The 23,780-nt window shown below is 47.1% G+C and overlaps 1 protein-coding gene across 2 annotated transcripts in view; it reads right to left on the bottom strand.

Moving 5' to 3' along the window:
- Nucleotides 1–20,966, bottom strand: part of LOC137532031 (uncharacterized) — a 41,517-nt gene extending 20,551 nt beyond the window's left edge. Inside the window, exons 1-9 of one of the 2 annotated variants that reach the window (XM_068252124.1) lie at nt 20,843–20,966; nt 15,652–15,756; nt 12,252–12,311; nt 8,578–8,750; nt 8,417–8,485; nt 7,233–7,490; nt 7,072–7,143; nt 1,421–1,559; nt 1,018–1,319 (exon numbers count right to left, since the gene is read on the bottom strand). In XM_068252124.1, coding sequence (XP_068108225.1) covers nt 1,018–1,319; nt 1,421–1,559; nt 7,072–7,143; nt 7,233–7,490; nt 8,417–8,485; nt 8,578–8,723 — 986 coding nt within the window. In that variant the 5' untranslated portion in view covers nt 8,724–8,750; nt 12,252–12,311; nt 15,652–15,756; nt 20,843–20,966. Of the gene's footprint in view, nt 1–1,017; nt 1,320–1,420; nt 1,560–7,071; nt 7,144–7,232; nt 7,491–8,416; nt 8,486–8,577; nt 8,857–12,251; nt 12,312–15,445; nt 15,474–15,651; nt 15,757–20,842 lie in introns of those variants that run through there. The other variant, XM_068252123.1, reaches the window with a different exon arrangement.
- Nucleotides 20,967–23,780: the final 2,814 nt, after the last annotated feature.

A 23,780-nucleotide genomic window follows, 5' to 3' on the forward strand; every position in this document is an offset into this window, starting at 1 on the left:
GCCAATGCGTTCCACTATCCACCTCCAGTCACATTTCCAGGTCGCATGGGACGCCAGCCTGTGACCACTTCTGGATTAGGATTCGGAACTTCCAGAGCGCGCACCTGTGCTCACAAAACAGCTGCTATGAATGGAGCAGCCTCCCCTATGCTGCGGGACTCCACACAAACCTCCTGGCAAGCCGACAATGGAGTCCCTGCAAGTGCTGCCCCTGTCATCAATAGATGGATACTCTCCTGAAACATACTGTCCGGAGCAGGAAAACAAACTGGGGTACTTCTGTGGATGTTGTCTACTTATACAGGTAGTCCTCCGTTAACGAACGAGATAGGGACTGTCCGCTCGTTCTTAACCTGAATCTGTCCTTAAGTCGGGACAGCCACCTTCGCCCCCATTTTAAATGCAGAGTAAGTGCAGTGGAAGGAAAATAGAGGACATCTCACCTGATCCTCGGCAGTAGAAGGTCCCATCGTGCTGCCCGGCCTGTCCACTTGCTCCGTCCACTGTTCCTCCGGCGGCTTCACATGCGTCGCATAATGACGCATTAGCAGGCGCCGCCACTAGGGGGCTTCTCCTGATTGCGTCATTATGCGACGCATAAGAAGCCGCCGGGGAACAGTGGACGGAGAGAGGACGGGCCGCGCAGCTTCCGGGCAGCACGATGGGACCTTCTACCGCCGAGGATCAGGTGAGATGTTCTCTATTTTCCATCCGCTGCGCTTACACTGCATTTAAAATGGCGTAGAAGAGGTAGTCCCCGGTGGCGTGACGTCATTGCGATGCAACGGAGCTATAGTCGCAGCTTTCGTATCGGCGGGTCGTTCGAAAGATGGGCGTTCGTAAACCGGGGACTACCTGTACTGGCTGCCTGCCCGTTATGCAAATTTCTATCTTTTAGCTTCCTGTCCAGAGTAGGAAGGGAGACAAGTCTCAAGGAGGGGTGCTGTGCCGGGGGAAAAAAAAAAGTTTTACATTAAGAAAAACAAAAAACAAACAAAGTTAGAGAATAGGACTTACTCTCGTGTTGTCTTTTTTTCAAAGTCTCTCTTACTAAGAGTGCAAAGCATTTTCTTGATCATGTCCATGAAGAGGTCTGAGGCTTTGTACAGTGATGGATCCTTCCTAGAGCAGATCTTCTTACTCTTGAGGAAGCCCACAAAACGCTTGAGGGATCTCAGGTATCTCTGGGCTTTGCGGCAGCTGGCTTTGGTGGTGGCAAGTGTTTGAAACAGTTTGGCGGTTTGCTCGGGGCAGTGCAAGAACAACACTGACACTCGGCTGGGGTCCATGTTGTATAAGTATTTGGCGACATAGGTGACCTGAGGGTAGAGAGCTAAATGTTCTATACAATCATGTAAAGAAACGGTTGGATGGAAAATTTATGCATTCTTCAGGGTCAGTTTACAAATATGCTGGTTACCTCATGTTTGATGACCTCCGGTGCGAGTGTGCCCTTAAGGTGGCTCTTGAAATCCACAAGCAAGGGTGAATCCTCGAAATGCTTTGTGTGCAGCCCTGCTCGTTGCAGGAGGTCTTGCGTGGACTCTTCTCTTGAGGTACTAGGAAATGTAAACAAAAATTGTGGCCCAGTGCACACCAAAAACCTCTAGCAGATCTGCAAAACGCTAGAGGTTTTTGAAGCAGATTTCAGAGCGATTCTAGCCATGTTTTCTAAACATGCCTAGCGTTTTTGGGAGCGTTTTTTGTGTAGCAGATTACAAATATTGTTACAGTACAGCTGTTACTGAACAGCTTCTGTAACAAAAACGCCTGGAAAACCGCTCTGATCTAGCGTTTTTCCACTTTCCTATTCTTTAACGCTGAGGCAGAAACGCCTCAGAAATCCAAAAAATGCTGCAGCCTGGAAGTTTGCGTTTGTGGGAAAAAAAAAAAAAAAAAAATGGAAACTCCCCTGCACACCGGAGCGGTTCTGGAGCATTTTTTAAAACTCTTGCAGGGGGAATACCGCTTGGCTAATGAAAGTGAATGGGATAGTGCACATCAGAGCGGCTCTTTTTTTTTTTTTTTTTTTTTTTCCACAGAGCCGCTCTGATGTGCACTATCCCATTCACTTTCATTAGCCAAGCGGTATTCCCCCTGCAAGAGTTTTAAAAAATGCTCCAGAACCGCTCCGGTGTGCAGGGGAGTTTCCAATTTTTTTTTTTTTTTTAACCAATCTTAAAGTGGATCTTAAAGTGTACCAGAGATGCTACACTTGTGCTAATACTTATACTTACCTGGGGTTTCTTCCAGCCCCATAAGCACTGTGGCTTTCTTCACTGTCCTCTTCAGCCCCTCTGTTGTGGCGCTCTAACTCCCGGTAATCCAGTCAGTTCGTTTGCACATGGACGGCCACCGTCCCCATGAGTGTTCTGTGTCTGCGCAGTAGTACTGCGCAGATGGCTCCAGGGGATGAAAGCATGGCGAGGGTTGCTCACACAGCCGAGCATGCGCAGAAGGCCGTGACTGCCCAGCCGGGAGTCATAGCACCGTAACCAAGGGGCCGAGGAAGACGGCAAGGGAGGCCATAGTGCTGATGGGGCTGGAAGAAGCCCCAGGCAAGTATGCATAAGGGCTAGAAAATAGGACTGAATGGTTTTAAACCGAAACTGCGGTACCTGTCAAGATGATCTAATGATCGTCAGTAGCAGTTTTCCCCCGATGCACACTGTGCTGCTATATGGCTCCGCCCCACCCACTGCCGCACCATCATACACGAAGAGGAACAGCATTTAGCACCCCTTAGGCCTCTTTCACACTTGGACGTTGCGTTTTAGGGGACATTAAGGTTGCATAACGTGCCCCTAACGCAACACATGGTGGTGTTGAAGTTGGACGTCAGATTGAGCCGCGTTATGCAGCTCTTGGTGCACTGTTTTCGTGCTATCTATACTGATAGAACAGCCGCTCCAGGATAGTGATGGGAAGTCCGGATCTTTTCAAGGATTCGGATGATTCGAATTGGATCATTGAAAAGATCCGGATCTTTGAACCGAATCATTTGAATCATTTTACTAGGGAAGCAGACTGGGGGTGAAATGACTAGCAGGACAGGACTTTCCCTGCACTGTACATTCTGTCTGTTCTTGTTTCTTCCAGACAGACATCCACTGTGAACCGAATCGTTCATTGTGATGACCCGGATGATTCGACTCACAAAAAAGATCCGGATCAAATGAACGATTCATTCATGATCCGGACAACACTTATGCTACGTACACACATGCGACAACGATCGTTCGTTGTCAACGAACGAACGAACTTTTAATTGATGAAAGAACGACCTAAGTAAAGTTAGTTTTAAAATGTGTGTAACGAACAGATCGTTAGAACGAACGTTACATCACAGAAAGCAACTATTGCGCTTGCGCATAAAAATATAAAGTTCCATGGAGAAATAGTGAAATGCGCATGTCAAGCCTAGTACGAACGACCGTTTCCAACGATGTACTACTTTTGCAAACGATCATCGTTGGGAAAAATCCGCCAAGATAGATAGTTCGTTTTTAACGATCTAGCTCGTCCGACGTTAGACTTAATGGTCGTTGGCTGCTTTTTTTTAAACGATCGTCGTTTGAAACGATCGGGGAACGATCGTTTCAAACGACTATAGTCGCATGTGTGTACGCACCTTAAAGGGATACTGTGTGTGTGTGTGTGTGGGGGGGGGGGGGGGGGTGTTGGGGAAATGAGCTGAACTTACCCGGGGCTTCTAATGGTCCCCCACAGACATCCTGTGCCCGCGCAGCCGCTCACCGATGCTCCGGCCCCGCCTCGGGTTCACTTCTGGAATTTCTGACTTTAAAGTCAGAAAACCACTGCGCCTGCGTTGCCGTGTCCTCAATCCCGCTGATGTCATCAAGAGCGCACAGCGCAGGCCCAGTGGATCGGAGAGGTTGGCCCTAGAGCTGCGCAGCCGCACTCGCGGCTATGCGGACTGCGCAGCCGCGGCCAGAGGAAGCGGCCATTTTGGGAGAGGCAGGGGAGCCCGACCCGGGCAGTGGGGTCGGGAGCCGGCCCGGGGGGCTAATGAGCGGGGGGACCCGGCGGATCGGCGCGGATGGCGTCCTCCATGCAGTAAAAGATTATACAGGTAATTAACTTTTTTGACTAATTTGGCCTCGTAAGTCCTTTAACCCCCCTGGCGGTATGAAACATTCCGCCAGAGGGCAGCGCAGCAGTTTTTTTTTTTTTTTTAAATCATGTAGCGAGCCTAGGGCTCGCTACATGATAGCCGCTGCTCAGCGGCATCCCCCCACCTCCGGCGATAGGCGATCAGGAAATCCCGTTCAAAGAAGACGGGGCGGGATGACGTCAGCACATCATTGGGACTCCAGATCTACCCCTCGGCGCTGCCTGGCACTGATTGGCCAGGCAGCGCACGGGGTCTGGGGGGGGGGGCGGTCCGCGCGCCGCAACGAATAGCGGCGATCGGGCGCGCGGCGGCGGCGATCGGGGTGCTGGCGCAGCTAGCAAAGTGCTAGCTGCGTCCAGCAAAAAAAAAAAAAAAAAAAAAAATATTTAAATCGGCCCAGCAGGGCCAGAGCGGCACCCTCTGGCGGCTTACCCCGTGTCACACACGGGGTTACCGCTAAGGAGGTTAAGGACCAGACCCTTTTTTTCCCATTCAGCTTTAATGGTTTATTGCTTTGTCATACAACCTACTATCTAAATGAATTTTACCTCCTTTTCTTGTCACGAATACAGCTTTTTTTTGGTGCCATTTGATTGCTGCTGTGATTTTTAGCGATTTTTAGTTTTTATTATATTCATCAAAAAAAAAAAAAAAACATGAATTTTGTCAAAAAAAAAAAAAAATGTTTCTATGCTGACATTTTTCAAATAAAGTAAAATTTCTATATACATTTTTGTCTAAATGTATTGTGCTACATATCTTTGATCAATAGACACTTATTGGATTTTTTTTTTGTTTGGGTAAAAGTTATAGCGTTTACAATCTATGGTGCAAAAAGTGAATTTTCCCATTTTGAAGCATCTCTGACTTTTCTGAGCACCTGTCATGTTTCATGAGGTGCTAGAGTTCCAGGATAGTATAAATACCCCCCGAATTACCCCATTTTGGAAAGAAGACATCCCAAAGTACTCACTGAGAGGCATGGTGAGTTCATAGAAGATTTTATTTTTTGTCACAAGTTAGCGGAAAATGACACTGACAATCAAAAAAAAAATAAATCAAATTTGCCACGGACTCACCATGCCCATCTCTGAATACTTTGGGGTGTCGACTTTCCAAAATGGGTCATTTGTGGGGTGTGTTTACTATCCTGGCATTTTGGGGGGGGGGGGTGCTAAATTGTAAGCACCCCTGTAAAGCCTAAAGGTGCTCATAGGACTTTGGGCACCTTAGCGCACCTGGGCTGCAAAAAAAAAAAAAAAAAAAAAAAGTGTCACACATGGCATCGCCGTGCTCAGGAGAAGTAGTATAATGTGTTTTGGGGTTTATTTTTACACATACCCATGCTGGGTGGGAGAAATATCTCTGTAAATGACAATTTTTAAAAAAATGTCAGCACAGAAAGTTAATCTTTTTTTTGACAAAATTCATGTCTTTTTTGATTAATATAATAAAAACTAAAAATCACAGCAGCAATCAAATAGCACCAAAAGAAAGCTGTATTAGGATACGTGACCACTTGTGCGTTGCGTTTTTGATGCAAAAATCGCGTCAACGAATCCGCATGCGGATTCGTTCGAGTTTCCATGTGGATTTTTACGCGGAATCACTCCCGGTTTGCGCTATGCGATATTAAACATGTCAATGCCGGCAAGCATTGACATGGGTTTTCACGCGGAATCGACGGGAAAACCGCAAGGCTAACATGGTGGTTGTTTTCCTATTAGCGGCGATTCGCGTGCGGGAGTGCAGCATGCGAATTCTGACAGCTCTGCCGTGCAGATTTTTCTGCACAGCAGACCGCACAGAATTCCAGACATGTGGAAACAGCCCCATCCACTTGTATTGGTTATGCGAATTTGCATGCGGACAACGCATGCTAATTCGCGTTAGTGTAAACGGACCCTTAGTGACAAGAAAAGGAGGTAAAATTCATTTAGATAGTAGGTTGTATGACCGAGCAATAACCCGTTAAAGCTGCAGTGGTTTAAATGGGGAAAAAAAAAAAAAAAGGGGGGTCTGGTCCTTAAGGGGTTTTAAGACTGCAGTCACCTCCTCTTACTCCAGGACTTCTCACGAGCATCCCCATTCCTTTGAACCACTCTCCCACAGCCAGCCAGTCATGTTGCAAGCCTGGAAATCTTCAAACGGTCTCTCATAACACACCTGCAAGCCTATACAGCAAAGTCCCCGGTATTTGGCAGCGGGCGATGATCGCCTGATACCTGTGCTTTCTGGTTGCTTGATCAGCCAGCCAAAATAGATCCAAACTTCCCCCTGAAGTACTTACTGAGGCTCCAGTGATGTCGGGCAGCCTCCCTCTATCTCCCTGCAGGCTCGGATCGGCTTTCTGACTTCCCCAGTGCATGGAAGCTGGAGTGTCAGCTGACCCGCGCCGGGTCATGTGACACTCCGACTTCCGTAGACAGAGGCCAGAAGCCGCTAGGAGATAGAGGGAGACTGACAGACATCGCTGGAGGCTTGGTAAGTATTTAAAAGCCTACCAGCACCCACAGAAAGTGCCCAAAAGAGGTACCCACTATCCCCTCAGGCATGCCGGTTAGCTGAGACTTCCGGTTGCCTGAATTCCGGATAACGGGGACTTTGCTGTAATTTGCTTTAGGTAGCAGTGGAGGCTCACTGCCTCATAACTCCTGTGTCTCCACCCCACTAACTTCTAGATTGTAAGCTCACAAAAGGAAGGGGCCTCCTCCTAGTGTTTTGTATTCTGCTGTAATTTATCAAATGAACATGCACCAGTATTGGTGATGTCTAAAACCACCCAGTCTGCATTTGCATTGCTGGTTGTTCAGATTGTACAGAGTTTTGAACCTCTCATTTATCTATGTGCCCGACTATTTGTTTTGTACTATGCACAGCGTTACAGAAGAGGTTGGAGCTATACAAATAAAATAATAAGAATAGTGTTAACCTACCTTGCAGCCTCATCCATTTCTTCTTCCTGCAATCCGGTGAAACCGTTATACTGTGAAGAATCGTCTGATGGTCTAGAAGAGAAAATGAAGTAGGCGTTGTTCCCTCGTGACCAGTGATAGGCAAGGTGCACAGTCTTGCATACCTTTGCCTGTCTTCTCACCTGCCGAGAACGATGCTTCCTCTGGCCTGCAAGAAATCTGCCATGAAGTTCCGAGGGCTGATGCCGCTGCCAGCAAAGTTTAGGTCACCATATTCCACGATGCTGAGCTTCCTCAGCAATTCCCTCATCCTCTCTCTGGCGTCCTCAACCTCCCTTGGAATGACAGCTGCATCGTTCCTCTTGCACACTTTATGGAGGTGGCCTGAAAGCTGTACCTGCAATTTGTTGCAAAATTTGCAGACCAAGGGCGTTCTGTGGCTTGTTTAGGAGGGAAAAAGAAATTTTTTTAAAAAAAAAATGTGTGCATGTCAATTAGCCAGCTGCAAAGAAAGTAAGGAACAATTCAGTGCATAGTGTATGAGCAAGTGATGAAAGAGATGGCAAGCACTAAAGTTTCTTGAATTTATCGTAACACAATATTTCTACCTTTATGAAAAAGTTTGCTGAACTTAAACTTTTGTTCTCTAAAAACCATTAAATCTGCATGTAAGCCATGTTTCCATATCTTTCTCTGGGGGAGGGTAAAATTAGAGGTCCCTGTGCATAAGGCTTGGCTTGCCCTCACATTAGGTATGCCCTCTAGCCCAGATTAAATAATGTCCCTGTATCTAGGCACATATCACTCCAAACAATCCAATATGTTTCGCTCCATATAAATAGGGGCTTCTTCAGGGGTACATAACAAAGTGCATAAGTGCTCAATGTGCTATATAGGCACAATTGTAACATTCACGGAAAACAAAAAAAGTGTCAAATCAAAAAGTTGCTAATCTCAGGGGAGTACAGCGCGGCGGTGGGGGTGTGGGCAGAACGGCAGGGTGGGGACACAGTGGCATGTTATGAGGCAGAAAACATGCCTCTGTGTCCCATCTGCCCCCCCAACCGCCCGCCTCTGGTTTTCTTTAAGGGTTAGGCACCACTGGGGATGGGTTAAGGGTTAGACATTGGTAAAGAGAGGGTTAAGGGTTGGGCATCGGTAGTGGGAGAGTTCCATGTGAGAGTAGGGTTAGGTTATTTTACTATAGGAATTAAAGTAGTAGTAAAAATTTTAACGATATGCTACTAGCAGCAATTCCCTGTGCCCTTTTTTCCAGGTGCCTTGAGTACATTATGTACGCATGCAGGGGGCAGTGGTGGGGAGTTATGCATGTGGGTTGTTACACATACTGGCTTGAGGTACTTACTTATCCATCTTTGAAGAGGATCCCTCCAAAGAAGAGGCAGCATCAGTCTGTGTTGCAGGAGCCACCCCGCTGCATTAGAAAACAGGAAGTTTGTTTTAGTTTGGTGTCCTAGCCTAGCATATAACCTACAATAGAGATTGATCACAGAATTTGCTGCATACCGTTCAGTACCGCCTGGCTTGCTGCGAACTCTGCATCCCCTATCCTCCAAGAATTTCACTGCACGTTCCTGCGGGCTGATGGTGCCGTCAGAAAAGTCCAGGTCTTTGTACTGCACAATGCTGAGATTTCTTAGCAGGTGCCTCATGTTGGCCCTGGCTTCCTCCACATGTCTCTGGATGACAACAGTGTCCTCAGTTTTTTGGCATACTTTATGGAGGTGCCCTGAGAGTTCAACCTGTATCTTTAGGCAAAACCTGCAGACAAGGGGTGTACTGGTACTGAAAAAAAAAAAAAAAAAAAAAAAAAAAAAAAAAAAAAGCATGACCGTAAAACAGCAACACATACAACTTCTCGTGTATACAGACATATTGGGCCATATCCAATTCAACTTATCTCTTGAGTTTTCTCCAAATAGATATTATCAATCCTCATACTTTTACAGAGAACCCGAGGCGGTGCGGCGGAGGGGCAGATCTGACAGAGGCAGGTTGCTAGCCTCATGACATGCCTCTGTGTGCCCCTCACGCTGCTCCCTGCCCCCACACAGCCATGCTAAAGCCCCCCCAAAATGTCGATGTTTCGGTGGGAGGGATTGCCTGCTCAAAACACCCACTGGGGGCATTCCTACAGGCTTTCCTAAACTGCCATTGGGCAGCTGTCTCTCCGTGGCCGTGCGCCCCCTGCCGCTCCCCCACCTCCCTGCACACAGAGAGAGACTCTTTCCAGCGTTGTGACCCCAGAGGTCACAAAAGTGAAAAATGAGTCCTAGCAGGCCATTGGAGCAGCAGAGAGTGGCGAGGATGGCAGCTACCTCACCCGCGCAGCCCCCCCCCCCCCCCCCGGATCAGTTAGCCTAGTTTTTATTTTATTTTATGTGCCCACCTTGGGCTCTACTGCGCAGGCTCAAGTTTCCTGCGCAGTAGAGCGGACCCGACTGAGATCTGCCTATTGTCATTTCAAACTTTAGCAGTTTTAAGTTTAGATAATTTTTAATGTATTTTTACATAGATACTAATCAGTAAGCATTACTATTTAAAATGCAATTGCAATCTAAGGGACAACTACCCAGCTTTATTTTATTAAAATAGAATTACTTACAGTACGGTTTTACATAGATTCTTTTGCACTGTAGTGGGGATGCAAAGCTCCTGCCACATCCCTCCACAATGCAAAAAAATAAAAACAAGACAGACATGAGCCTAGGGTAGAGTACGCCGACAGGGTCATATGCACAGCGTCTCCCCCCTCCTCCTGTTCGGTGACGTACATCCCTGGGATTCCTATTGATCTGTGCATGCGTGCTGCACTCCATCGTTTACACGATGTGCTTTGCCCATTAGGCCTAAACGATTTTAGGAAAAATATTGAATTGCATTCGTCAGAAATAGCAATTTTGATTGACGATTTTTGATGTACAACTATGGATCAGCACAACGATGGAGAGTCTGAGTGCCTTCAGTATAGCCAGCATTAGGTGCCCCAGTAAAGGTTAGCTAGCTATAGGTGCCCCAGTACAGGTTATTCAGTATAGGTGCCACAGGTTACAAGTTAGCCAGATAGATACAGGTAGTCTAGAGGGGGTAGTCTTCCCCTCGCCGCTGGCGTTTGCTCTGCTCCGGCTTCCTCTTTCAGAAAGTCTCGATCCGCCTCGTTGTGCAGTAAGCCACTGAAGAGGAACAAGCATTTAGTAACGGAGGGGCCTGTAACAGGTAGTGACATCACATCACTTCCTGGCGACTATGGTTACTATGCAGCACTGGCTACCACTTCACAGCGGCTTACTGCACGGCAATGGGGAACGGGGCTTTCTAGAGGAGGGGGCCAGAAGCCGGCAGCAGGTACCGGCTGTTTCACGGAAAAACGCAGCTTTGACAATCTCAAGATTGTCTTGCCCCAATCGAGATTTTGGCTTAATTGAAAATCGTTCAGCCCTGTCTCCCATAGACTTCTATTACCCCTTTGGTAAGTGCCATGCTTGCGGTAACATGCTGTTGCCCTTGTATAGGCTCAGATACTTCTAACACACAACAAGACACCGCAATAAGTGTGAAAGTCTCCGTAGCCTTTTATTGCTCCCCCCCCCCCCCGGCCCCATGTGGCAACATAGGGTAACGCAATGCAGGAATTACCTGCTAGTGTAAAGGGGGCCTAAAACTCCCAAACAAGAAATTACTCAAAAATTAGTTTATACCTACTTTTTAAGACTCAATTGCCAAGTACTGAGAAAGAAGAAAAATTATTTTTTTTTAAAGGGAAGGTGAAAAAAAGTTAATAGGATATGGCCCATTATATATAAGTAATACAATTTCTCAAAAAGATGAAGATGGGTTTAACCCAGTGGTCTCAAAGCAATTCCTTGAGCGTTTTAGGGAGCGATTTTAAAAAGTGTATCAATTTGCCAGCGGTTGTGTAGTGATTAGCGTTTTAAAGTCTGATTGGTCCTTTCTATTAATTGTTACAGTGCACATTAACTTCAAAAACGCTAGCAAAAATCGCTCTGTGCAAGTTTTGATGAGCGATTACGCCAGCGATTATATACTTTACATTGAAGCGCAAACGCTAACAAAATGCTGCATGTCCTGCGTTTGCGATTTTGCTAATCGCAATCGCTTCTGTGAAATTTACACCATCCATTTACATTGGCAGAGCGTTCAGGGAAATCGCTTGCGATTTCTCATGCTCCCTAAGGGCCCGTTCACACCTGAGCGGGAATCGCACGTTTCCGCCCACGGCAAACCGCTAGCGGTTCTGCAAGAACCGCTACACAATGTAGCTAACCGCAACCGCGCTGCATGAAGCGGTTTGCCGGTGACGAGCGTTCCGCAATTTGCGATCGTGATTAGCGTGCATAGCACGCTAATCGCGATCGCACCAAAACCGCCGCAGTGTCCAGTGATTTTTCAGCGACAATCGCGGGAAAAAAATCACTCCCGCAAAACACCGGCGGTAATCGCCGGCGTTCTGTGGTTTTAAGTGTGAACGGGCCCTAAACGCTCAAAAAATAAATAAATTTTAAATCGCTCTAGTGGGTTCCAGCCCTAACTCTGGATGTTTCAAGTCCTATCCCATAGAGCCACATTAACCCATGCCATGCACTGATAAAGACCAACCAGACTGAAACAGTCTATGCATATTTAACAAGCCGACATATTGCATTCCAGGGATCTGGAAGAGCTTACAGGGACAACGATGGGTAATTTGCATATTCAGCAGTGATGCACTGGAAAAAATCTTGGAGCTCACTCCAACCTGAATTACTGCAAATACTCGGTTTTAAGAAAGATTTTTTTTTTCTTTATTTCTTTTAAAACAAACAAAAAAGTAACATCAAGCATGTGTCAGGAGATGCAAGAGATCAACGATCAGCATAGGCGACACTGCTAAAATCTGAACATAGTAAGGACACAAAAAGACAAAAATCGAGAGCCCCAATCGTGTATTATTGATGGTAACAATGGATGAAATGTCAAAGAAACCGTATTATACTCACAAGTTTGGGTTGCCACCACTGGCAACCACTCTAAGCACAAATGGGGAGAATAAACCTGTCCCCACTCAGGTTAAGAAGTCACTCTCTGTAGACAGGTAAGAGGGGTGATCACACCCATCCACCGGGTGGATATATAGGCATTTTTTTAGAAACACAGAGGCGCTAAAGGACCCAGCTACTTACTAGTAGTATGGTTTTGACGTGTCCAAGATGGTTTCCTCCTGAGAGAAGACTTTTCCACTCCTAAAGGAAAAAGGCAATATTTAAATAATTAAACTAATGAGGCCTGGCCCATACAAGCTACCCCTACTCCACAGTAAACCAGTTTTTTTTTAGCGTTTCCCTACACCCGAGGTACAGGCCGTTAGAGGCACTGAGGATGGGGGGAGCCTGTATGGTACCTGTCTTTGCTAAAGAAAGTGTTAATTTTAGTATCTGTCTGTCTGCGGATGCTATGTTATCTTGGCAGCAGCATGTGAAACCAGTGTTCTCTCCAAAAAAAAATTTCCAACCAGGTGGCATGAAAAAAATAGCAGGGCGGGGCAAGATGAGAGAATGGAAGGCAAGCACTTTTCTGCTTACAACATAGGAGGAAGTGAGCTGATGACAGCCGGGTGCTTACCAAAACTAGCCGGGTGGAGCACCCGGCTAAAAGAGCCTGGGGAGACCACTGTAAAACATATTTGTAACTGTTATATTCGTCTGTCAGACATTTGACAGACAATTTGTACCTCACTCTGGCTGAAGCAGAATGTGCAGAGGGTGCTCCCTGCTTTCTCTGGACAAAGTTGGCCACCGTTAGTGTTTGGGACTGCCCCATCTCCTCATGGAGTCTGCGTCTTCCGCATTCAACTGAGGTTGTCATAGTAGGATGACGCAACACTTCAACCCCCTCTCCCTGCGTTGTGCAGTTACACCAATAGGTGGAGAGGACTGCCAATATGGCAGAAGGGAGGTGGTCCTTCTCCACATGGCTGACAGATTCTTTTGTTTGCAGAGAATGCAGGGGGCGGAGCAGAGAATAACAGCCGGCCAAGGCAGTGGGCTAGTAATCCGCATCAGCGGATTGGGCAGCAGACGACGGAGCTGATTAGTGTCAGCTGAGGAAGCGGTGCCGGCCCAGAGGCGTGCATTTTAAGAGAGCCTCAGACATTTCACACATGTTCGCTGGACAGCATGGAGCAGACTGAGGTTGTACCCGAAACTGCTGCCAAACAGCCTGTGGATGCAACGGAGCAGACTGAACGCTCCACAGGTACTGCGACTCCCCTCCTCATCCCTAATACTGTGTTTAGCATAGATAGTTAGGATTAGTTTCCTATCTGCCTTATATGATATTTTCTATGCTGCCAAGCATACTGGCAAGTCTAACAAGTGTATTAGATGTGATGTTACAGCAGAAGGATTAGCCATACTATGCCAGGGAAAAAACAAACATATATAAGTAGATAAATACTTGATCTACTTACATGTGTATCGTACTGTCCACGTTTTGATTTCAGCAAATTTTATATAGTAAATGAACAGAATTATGTTCCTGGTGAGAATCATGTCTTTTGGCCAAATACTGATGTAATTTCTTCCCTTAACTTTTTTTTTTCTTTTCTCCTCCAAACGCTGAGTCACGTCAGCCTTGCTTGTAAACACAAGTGAGCAGAGGATCACGTTTCAGCTAGGCAGGGAGCTTGTAAGTCTTTGGGCAGGGTCCTCCTTTTGTGTCCTACCTGATTATGTACCTCCATTACTGTGCAGCCATGCTATGCATTTGAGTGAACTGAATTTGCATAATCTCCATGCTCCCCTCCAGTGACTGACTAAGCATTACCTTGTACTCATACTGTGCTGTGTGATCTGGTTTTTCTTGTATTCCTGTAGGTCACCCCTAAATATTGTCTGTAACCTAAAGTAATGTCCAGCGCTGCGCAATATGTTGGCGCTTTATAAATACAACAAATAAAAATAAGAGGATTATATTATAGATAAAAAGAATCACCAGCATGCAACTGTTTGGCAATGGCAAAGGGCCAGTGCTCCTAAGGTATGTGTTAACTTCAAACCATAACAGCAGAAAAAGTTTTGAATGCAGGATTAGCATCTTTATCACTTAATACACTCAGACTAGTTGCTGTTGAAATTTGATTTTTATGGTGACAATCCCACTTTAAAATTACCATTGGGATATAATAGGTCTCAGTGTGCAAAGTGTTTAGCGAAACAAGGCCCGCCTTCTCCTGCAGCGGTTGATACTAATGCTACTAATAAAGCCATGTTAGACCTTATGAAAACTGAATCATCAACCACATTTGCTGCTTTAAGGTCTGCTTTTCATGCTCCAGCACAGCCTGTGTCTGAGCCTCAGGTTTAGCAGCAGCAGCCCCCTATTCAGGACAGTCAGGTTAATCCTGATGTGTTGGTAATGCCTGATTCTCAAAATATGCAGGCCCAAGTTCAATCACTTGATGACATGATACCGCTTTGTTTTCAATCGCAATCTCAGATGCAAAGTCAGCCGGCATCTCAAATTGTTCTGGAAGATGCTCAGATAGAGGTAGTGAATCCTAATCCAGTATCTGAGGAGGAGTAGGAGGAGTCTATGGAGGAGGGAGAGGCCAGAGACTGATGTATCACCTGAGCCTGGTCCCTCCAAATCCTCACATTATTTGTATAGTGCTGAGAATACAGAGGCGCCAAAACGGTAAAACATAATTAAGAACAGCTTAAAATGGGGGGTGTTAGTGGACTTGCCTCCCCACAGAAGACACAACAGTAGTGTATCATAAAATATAATGCCAAAGAAGATGCATACCTTGGTCCTCTTTTTATATGTATTTCCCTATTTCTTTTTATTTTAGTTACTGCTTGTTGTATCTTGTCTGAGGAAGTGGACTGTAGACCCACGGAACGCGTTGCAGAATTATTGGAGTATGAATAAACGTTATATTTTATGATACACTGCTGTTGTGTCTTCTCTGGGGAGGCAAGTCCAACACCCCCCATTTTAAGCAGTTCTTAATGATATTTTACCGTTTTGGAGCCTCTGTGTTTCTAAAAATACCTGCTCAACATAGCGGTGGTACAGCAGGTGGTGAATATTTCCATTGGAGAAGGAAGTTGTATAGTGTACAGCTACCTTAATACAGTAGTTCCAATTAATTGGGAGTCCCAATTAACTGGAACTCCGGCATCAGGCAGTCTCAACTAACTGGCATGCTGGGGGAGAGGGTAAATGGGGGTGAGAGTTTCAAGTGTTGCAGAGCTTTTGCACAGCAGAAGCTACTCACCAAACCTCTGGGCACTGTCTTCTACACCTGCAGCACCCAGCGGCATGCGTGTTCTACTGTAGTACTGTGGTGTTTGTACAGGAAAAGATTACTTACCGCAGAGATGTCATTGTGGAACCAATCTTGCACAATAAAAAAAAAAAAAAAAAAAAAAAAGTGCTTTGTCCAGCAATAAAAAAAATAAATAAAAAATTATAAAATTCTCCTGTAATTTGTAGTAAAACAGTAGCTGTCCAAGGCCGTTTTGCTCTGGCTGTAGCACTTTGGTGCCTGGTTTTTACATAGTGGCAGTTTGCACTCACTATTCAATCCCAGCATCCACTTCTACCATCCAAGTGAGCTTTTGATTCTTTCTTTGCTTTGATGTCTTGATTAGACACTTAAAGTGGGATGGTACTCCATATTAACTGAAAAGTTAAATGAAAACATCCAATGAGATATAATTTAGCTTACCTATCATGTTTTTAGTGTTCAATGTCAGATTTAAAGTGAACCGAAGGTAAAAATAAACAGATGAGAAAAACTACTATATTTATGACCATAGTGTCCTTATCTTATCTGAAATGGAAAGTGTATGTTATTTGCATTTTGAGATAAGCTTGTTCTTCTAGCACACACACAAATAGATAGTTTTTTTTTTTTTTTTATTATTATGGACCTTACATATTATTTGGGGCACCATTTGTAGGCAATTTTCTTTTTGGATGGTACATACATCCTCAATGGTAACGGTCCAGAAAACCGCAGCTCAGAGCAGTAATCCCGATCCTGACTCATGGTAGCTGCCGGGAGGTTAATACAGAGTATAGCCATTCTCCTCCTGGTCCTCAGAATCCTTCTGGTGAGATCACTGTCTGTAGTCATGACGACAGCTGGCAATCTCACTATAGGGTTACAGTGCCACCTGGAGGCCGGGGGGAGAATTGCAATGCTGGATCCCAGGGAGGTAAGTGCAGGGGCTGCTGCAGATCTCTCTAGCGGCATTTTTTTTCTCTTGCTTTTAGGGTCTAAAAGCGAATTTTAAAAAAAATGTCCTACTTTTAGACCTTAAAATCAGGAAAGAATGATACCGCCAGGGAGGTTTATAGGGTTTCCAAAGCACTGAAAACATCTCTTCAATGATAGTAAATGTTTATCATGACAATGTGGTTTCTGATATTTTATGTAGCCAAAAATCTCCTAGAAAGAGAAGCTAATCTATATTCACACTATTTTTCTGTGGAAAATGTTAATGCAAAGAACATCATGCCCACATTGGGAGAATAGCTAGAGTGACCAGGGAGGATTACACTGGCATGCACACTCACCCAGCCAAACATGTATACTACAGTGAAAAGATGTGTGTGTTACTGAGACTCTAGGCCAGGGGTCAGGAACCCTTTTTGGCTGAGAACCATAAACGCCACATATTTTAAAATGTATTTCCCTGAGAGCCATACAAGATGTTTCAAACTGGCAGTGTACATGTGCAGCAGAGGGCTCACGTCCCTGTTGCCATGGTGAAGTGTATTCAGTTGATCTGCCGGGCAGCAGAAGTGTCACACGTCTTCAGCAAGATCAGCAATTTCCCGGAGAGCCGGACAGGAGAAATACCGACTAACAGCTTGTACAATTAGCTAGCTGACTTGGAGGTTGATTCACTTTGTAGGATGAGATACCTGCACTTTGGCCAAATAGGCTCCCTGTCAAGTGACAGACAGCCTATTGGGCCAATCAAAGTGCGGGGATCTCATCCTACAAACTGTGAGCCAGATGTTGCCATCAAAAGAGCCACATCTGGCTCCCGAGCCATAGGTTCCCTACCCCTGCTCTAGGCAATGGGATTCCTGATACGGCAAGCGAGTGGTACCAAATATACTTCACTACAAGCTAGCGCCAAATCAACCCCATTTCACCCTCTTCAGTTGGATTTTATGGAGATTGAAATAGGAGTTTACAGAAAAAACTTCAGTAACCAGGCATGGGCAAACTTGGCCCTCCAGCTGTTAAGGAACTACAAGTCCCACAAGGCATTGCAGGAGTCTTACAGCCACAGTCATGACTCACAAAGGCAAATGCATTGTGGGACTTGTAGTTCCCTAACAGCTGGAGGGCCAAGTTTGCCCATGCCTTCCCTATACCAATCCCAGCCAGCATTCTCCAAACACCAAGTTTAGGCAGCGTATTCTTTCCAGTTAAGGTGGTGTTCCCCTTTAGTTTAAGCTGTCCTCCTTTGCAGTAGTAAATCATTCAACAGTTCAGGTGCCTTGCAGGCTAAGAGAACTGCAATACCGGCTATGGCCACTGTGTGGTGAGGTATCTCATGAATTAAGAAATTCCTCGAATGGGAATCTTCAAGAGAACCCGAGGCGGGGTTCTTACAACGCAATCCCCATACAGAGGCTGGGTCTGCCTATAGATCCCAGCCTCTGTTGCTATTTAGCTTCCTCCAAAGCCCCCCCTGCGCGCTGTGAGACCCCATAAAACACAGCCGCGCTGTCGACACGCAGCGGGCTGTTTCTCTCTTATGTCTGTTTCCGCTATCCCCGCCTCCTGAATCGCTCCGGTCCCCGCCCACGTCCCTTCCCGCTGATTGGAGGGAAGGGACGTTGGCGGGGACCGGAGCTATTCAGGAGGCGGGGGAGAGCGGAGACTGACATTAGTGAGGTTAACATAGCCCGCACAGCGTGGCTATGATTATTGGGGTCTCACAGTGCACGGGGGGCTTCCTCCAGTCCCATAAAGATGTGCGAGTCCCTCGTCGTCCTACCATGGTCTGCCATTCAGCTGCCATCAGCCCCAGTAATTGCTTCAGTCGCGTCAGTCTGGATCTTCTGCGCATGCAATTACCAGGGCTGATCATGGCTGAACGGCACACTGCGGGAGGGTGGCGAGGGACTCGCACGTTTATGGGGCTGGAGGAAGCCCCAGATAAGTATTGGTTCTGTATATCTTATCTTTGGTACACTTTAAAAATACTAACAGGCAGTTGTAATATGCACGGCGTGGACGAAGTGCTGCACCCGCAAGTACTGAGCTCGTGGCGAGGGGTGAAGAGAGGGAAGGATGAACACAAGTGCATGGTGGGTAAAGGTGCAGTGGGGGCTCTGCTGAGGGGGTGGGAGGGGCCTAGCAGGATTCTTAAAACCAAAAAAATCTGGGGATTACAGTCGCATGCGATGAGTTCAGGTGTCTGCAGCAGGGTTGCCATCCTAACTTGTTTTCCCCAGACAAAAGCCCACCAAAAATCTGGACACCTACAATTTTGTAGAAAGGGGTGGAGTCAGCAGCACACTTTGAGGGTCTATTCACACTTGCGTTTGCAAAACCTTGCAGGGGTGATTTTTCAGTGGAAAAATAAATAAATAAGTGAACACTGCGGCGATTTTTTTCGCAATCGCGTTTAGCGCTTCTATAGCACTGAAACGCGAACACCAAATCCCCCTCCCCCCCAGTAAGAACGGGCCCATAGGGTTTTATTGCACTAGCGCTTTTAAAAAGCGACAGCGTTTTGCCGAAATCACAGCAAAACACTCTAGTGTGAAGGGCCCTTAGGGTTTTTAGCGTGGAACTAAATTGTAGCATTGTAGCATTTTGAGAGGGCGTTGTCCACACAATCACGTTAGTGAAGTTTACCTACGAGGTTTCCTGCTGGATCCCCTAAGGTAGACTGGCACTTCCCCCCCTCTTTCTAACAAGTACACTTTTAAAGGACCCTGAGCAGTACAATAAATAAATATGGACTTACCTGGGGCTTGCTCCAGCCCCGCATAGCACGCAAAGTCCCCCAGCGGGGGAAGAAGCGGCAATGTGCCGCTGATAGACGGCGCTGAGAGGCAGGGCTGCAGCCGTTAGCCCTGCCTCAACAGCAGCAAAATCTACGACCAAGTTGGTCGTAGATTTTGAGGGGGGGGGGGGGTGTTGGGGGGTAAGGGACCCCCATTTAGCCACGGGATGGCGGCATTTTAGCAGGGGCACACATGCCCCTGCTATATATAAGCACTGAAGCGAGATTTATTCTCGCTTCAGTGTCTCTTTAAAGATTTCATAAGGGCTCTTTCACATCAGAGCTCTTTTACTGTGGTTTAACGCAAAGTCAATACTTTGCGTTAACCAAGGTAAAATGAAAGTCCATAGACTTTCATTTTACCTTTTACCCCAGACGCTGCGTTTCGGTACGTTGTGGTTCGACGCACCCGGGAGCTTTTAATAGTCGGGAGCCAGTGTTTCCCATCAGGTGAATTTAATAGCTACTGCCGCTGATTGCGTTGCACCACAGCATCCCGATGACACGCTGCAGGCTATTCAACGCGTGCAGGAGAACGACTCCTGTATGATATGAAAGAGCCCGAACAGGAATGCGTTTTATAATTCAGTTCACACTGGTCCTTTCTATCCTGGCTCGTTTTCCTTTATATTAACATTTTAAAATTAGTAATAAATCATTTTAAAGGATGGGAATAAAGTTTAGAGTCAAACATTTTTTAGTAGAGAAATACATAGATTTACATAGAAAGAGGGACAAAGTCCTGAAAGAGGGACATATGAGGAAGAAAGAGGGACAGGGCTCCCAAAGGGGACAGTTGGGAGCTATGCCTTTAAGTAGAAGCCGTCTTTCCCCCCAGCACATGCATAGTTCATACAATTGCGTAAAATCCACTAAAGGGGCCCATACACTTAACGATATTCCCACCGATATACAGCAGATTCGATCACTGTGATCGAATCTGCTGTGAAATTGTTGCGCAAACGCTGACCGAACAATCGATTTCCATCCAAAATTGATCATTCCTGTCAATCCGCCCGTGCAGAAGATTTTGCTCGATCGCCGATGGGTCAGGAGTGCGTCGATAGCGGCATTCTACTGTCCGACAACCGACGCTAGCAGCAATACATTACCTGCTCCGCTGGCGTGTGTCCCCGCTGCTCCTTCTCCGCTGGGTTCCGGCTGGCTTCACTTCTTTCTGTCCCCATGCGAACTTTAAACAGTAGAGCGCCCTCTACTGTTTAAACTTCCCCGTACAGGAATTGAAGTGAAGCTGGAGCTGAGCGCGTAGAAGAAGACAGCGGAGACCGAGGGACTCGTGCCAGCCAGATCAGGTAATGTATGAAGGGGAGGTGGCAGCGGCAGCAGCTTCACAGATGGTGAACCGATTTCATGCTGAAATCAATTCACAATCTGTTTGTAGTAAAGGCAGCCATACGATCCCTCTCTGATCAGATTCGATCAGAGAGGGATCTATCTGTTGTTCGATCTGATGGCAAATCGACCAGTGTATGGCCACAGAAGACGACAGGATACCAGTGAGACACTCCACTTTCAGTAAGAATGGGCAGGAGGGGGTTGGTGAGAGATGCAGGGGTCAGACTGCACGTTCCGCAGTAGAGCTATGCAGGCAGTCCCAGGGCTGAGATAAGGAGACGGGAAGTGTGTGCAAGGAGGAGGGGGAGGAGAGGACTGCTGCACAACGTGCTGACATGACAGGCAGAGAAGCGAGGGAGAGAACACAGTACCTGCAGGCAATGTACATATGACACAGGAAGCAGAACCCGCCGTCGGAGGGATGATATGAAGCAGCAGTGGGGATGCCTGAGCACAGCACACACTCTGCACTTTAAATGTCGCGCTGCAGTAGCACTCCTCACCTCCGCTCTGTACGTACGTACTACGCAAGGGGGCGGGACTCATTCAGGCCAGTGGGTAGGAAGCAGGAGGGAAGTCCCACAGCTTAAAGGCGCAGCTGCAGGGAAACATCACTACAGTAACCCATGTGCAGTGCAATGGATGAATAAATAAGGGAAGGTTCAGGGAGGGTGGAGGAAAAATAAAAATCAATTTCCACTTACCTGGGGCTTCCTCCAGCCCGTGGCAGGCAGGAGGTGCCCTCGCCGCCGCTCCGCAGGCTACCGGTGGTCTCCGGTGGCCGACCCGACCTGGCCAGGCCGGCTGCCAGGTCGGGATCTTCTGCGCTCCAAGTCCTGGTACTTCTGCGTCCCACGCCGGCGCTCTGACGTCATCGGACGTCCGCCGGGCTGTACTGCGCATGCGCATAACTACTGCGCATGCGCAGTACAGCCCGGCGGACGTCCGATGACGTCAGAGCGCCGGCGTGGGACGCAGAAGTACCAGGACTTGGAGCGCAGAAGATCCCGACCTGGCAGCCGGCCTGGCCAGGTCGGGTCGGCCACCGGAGACCAACGGGAGCCTGCGGAGCGGCGGCGAGGGCACCTCCTGCCTGCCACGGGCTGGAGGAAGCCCCAGGTAAGTGAAAATTGATTTTTATTTTTCCTCCACCCTCCCTGAACCTTTCCTTTAAAGCGGGAGTGTCACCAGAAAATCAAATTTCAACAGCAACTGATCTGAGTGTATTAAGTGATAAAGATGCTAATCCTGCATTCAAAACTTTCAAAACTTTTTCTGCTGTTATAATTTGGAGTTATCACATACTTAAGGAGCACTGGCTCTTTAGTAGTCAGTGCCAAACAGTTGCATGCTGGGGGTTCTTTTTATCTCCTTTTCCCTTTATTTCCCTGCCATCTGCTTATCTGAAACATGATCCCCTGCTCACTTGTGTTTACAAGCAAGGCTGAGGTGACTCAGCGATTGGAGGAGAAAAGGAAAAAAGTAAAGGGCAGAAATGACATCAGGTTTTAGCCTAAACTGTGGGCAAAAGACATGGCCCCCACCAGGAACAGAATTCTCTTCATTTACTATATAATATTCACTGAAATAAAAATGTGGACAGTACAATACATCTGTTATGTAAGTAGATCAAGTATTTAACTACTTATATATGTGTTTTTTTCCCCTGGCATAATATGGCTAGCCTAATCCTACTGATTTAAAGGGAAGGTCCAATGAGTTGAAAAATAAAAAATCCACTTACCCGGGGCTTCCTCTACTCCCTGGCAGCTCCTGTGCCCTCGTCGCAGCTCTGGTGGCTCCCGGTCCCCTGCGGTGGAGAAGCCGACCTCACCAGGTCGGCTTCCATGTTTGGCTTCTCATGCGCTCCAGGATGCGGCTTACTGTGTCGCACTGATGTCATTTGGACTGTAATGCACAGGCGCAGAACTACTGCACCTGCACAGTACAGTCCGAATGTCGACTGCGTGAAGACGCGCGCTGGAATGCAAAGAGGCCTCTGGTACCGGAGGGGACTCCGGGCCACCGGCGGGGATCGGAACTGCGGCGAGCGCACAGGACGGCTGCCAGGGGCTGGAGGAAGCCCAGGTAAGTGGATTTTTTTTAATACACCTCGGATGCAGAGATGCTCGGATGTGCCTCATCCACGAATTCGGCAATCCGCGTGGTTGCAAAAAAAAAATCCGCATTCGGCCCGCCGCATGCGGATTTTCGTCCGCGTCCACGCAACCACGCGGATTTTCTGCCGTGAATGGCGTAATCACGCGTGGATTCCCGCCCGGAGGCGGAATTTCTTTTAACGTTAATAACAAAGCCCCCATACATGCTACAATCCCCCAAATTGCATGGATTATCGAGGTGATAAGGGGCAACATAACTTCATCATAAAAAATTCCCCAATTTTTTTTTTTTTAATGGCTTTTAAAGACAAATCACCACTGTAAATGGGGCTATTAATTGGTAATACGTGGTTTTAAAAAGGGATATACGCGTTAAGCAATCAAAGAGGTGAAGGCGAGTTCCAATGGCACTTGGCGGCGAAGGTACCGCTGGAGGAGGATGAGTGGCTGACGCCAAAAAGGCCCCAGAGAGGTTTTTGTAATTTTTTTTTTTTTTGCAGCAGCAATTAGCAATGACATCGCAGCAGAGTTGTCAGTGGACACGGGCAGTGTGAACGCAGAGTGCAGTGGTGGTAGCGACTGAGTCAGGAGAAGGACTATGCGGGCGGTCAGTTCAGCAGCACAGAAGGACCACGGCAACATACTGGTAGTAGTAGTAGCAGCACAGCGTCATAGTGCTGGCCAAAAAATTAAATGCACCCGGTGACCCGGGCAGTGTGAACGCAGACAGAGTACATTGGTGGAAGCGATTGAGTCAGGAGGAGGAGGACAATGCGGGCGGTCAGTTCAGCAGCACAGAAGGACCATGGCAACATACTGGTGGTAGTAGTAGTAGCACAGTGTCATAGTGCTGGCCAAAAAATTAAATGCACCCGGTGACCCGGGCAGTGATAACGCAGACAGAGTGCATTGGTGGTACCGTGGTAGCGACTGAGTCAGGAGGAGGAGGAGGACAAAGCGGCGTTCAGTTCAGCAGCACAGAAGGACCATGGCAACATACTGGTGGTAGTAGTAGCAGCACAGCGTCATAGTGCTGGCCAAAAAATTAAATGCACCCAGTGACCCGGGCAGTGTGAACGCAGAGTGCAGCAGCGGGAAGCGACTGAGTCAGGAGGAGGAGGACAATGCGAGCGGTCAGTTCAGCAGCAGCAGCACAGAAGGACCATGCCAACATACTGGTGGTAGTAGT

Source organism: Hyperolius riggenbachi, chromosome 9 (genome assembly GCF_040937935.1).
Source record: "Hyperolius riggenbachi isolate aHypRig1 chromosome 9, aHypRig1.pri, whole genome shotgun sequence".
Lineage (NCBI taxonomy): Eukaryota > Metazoa > Chordata > Amphibia > Anura > Hyperoliidae > Hyperolius > Hyperolius riggenbachi.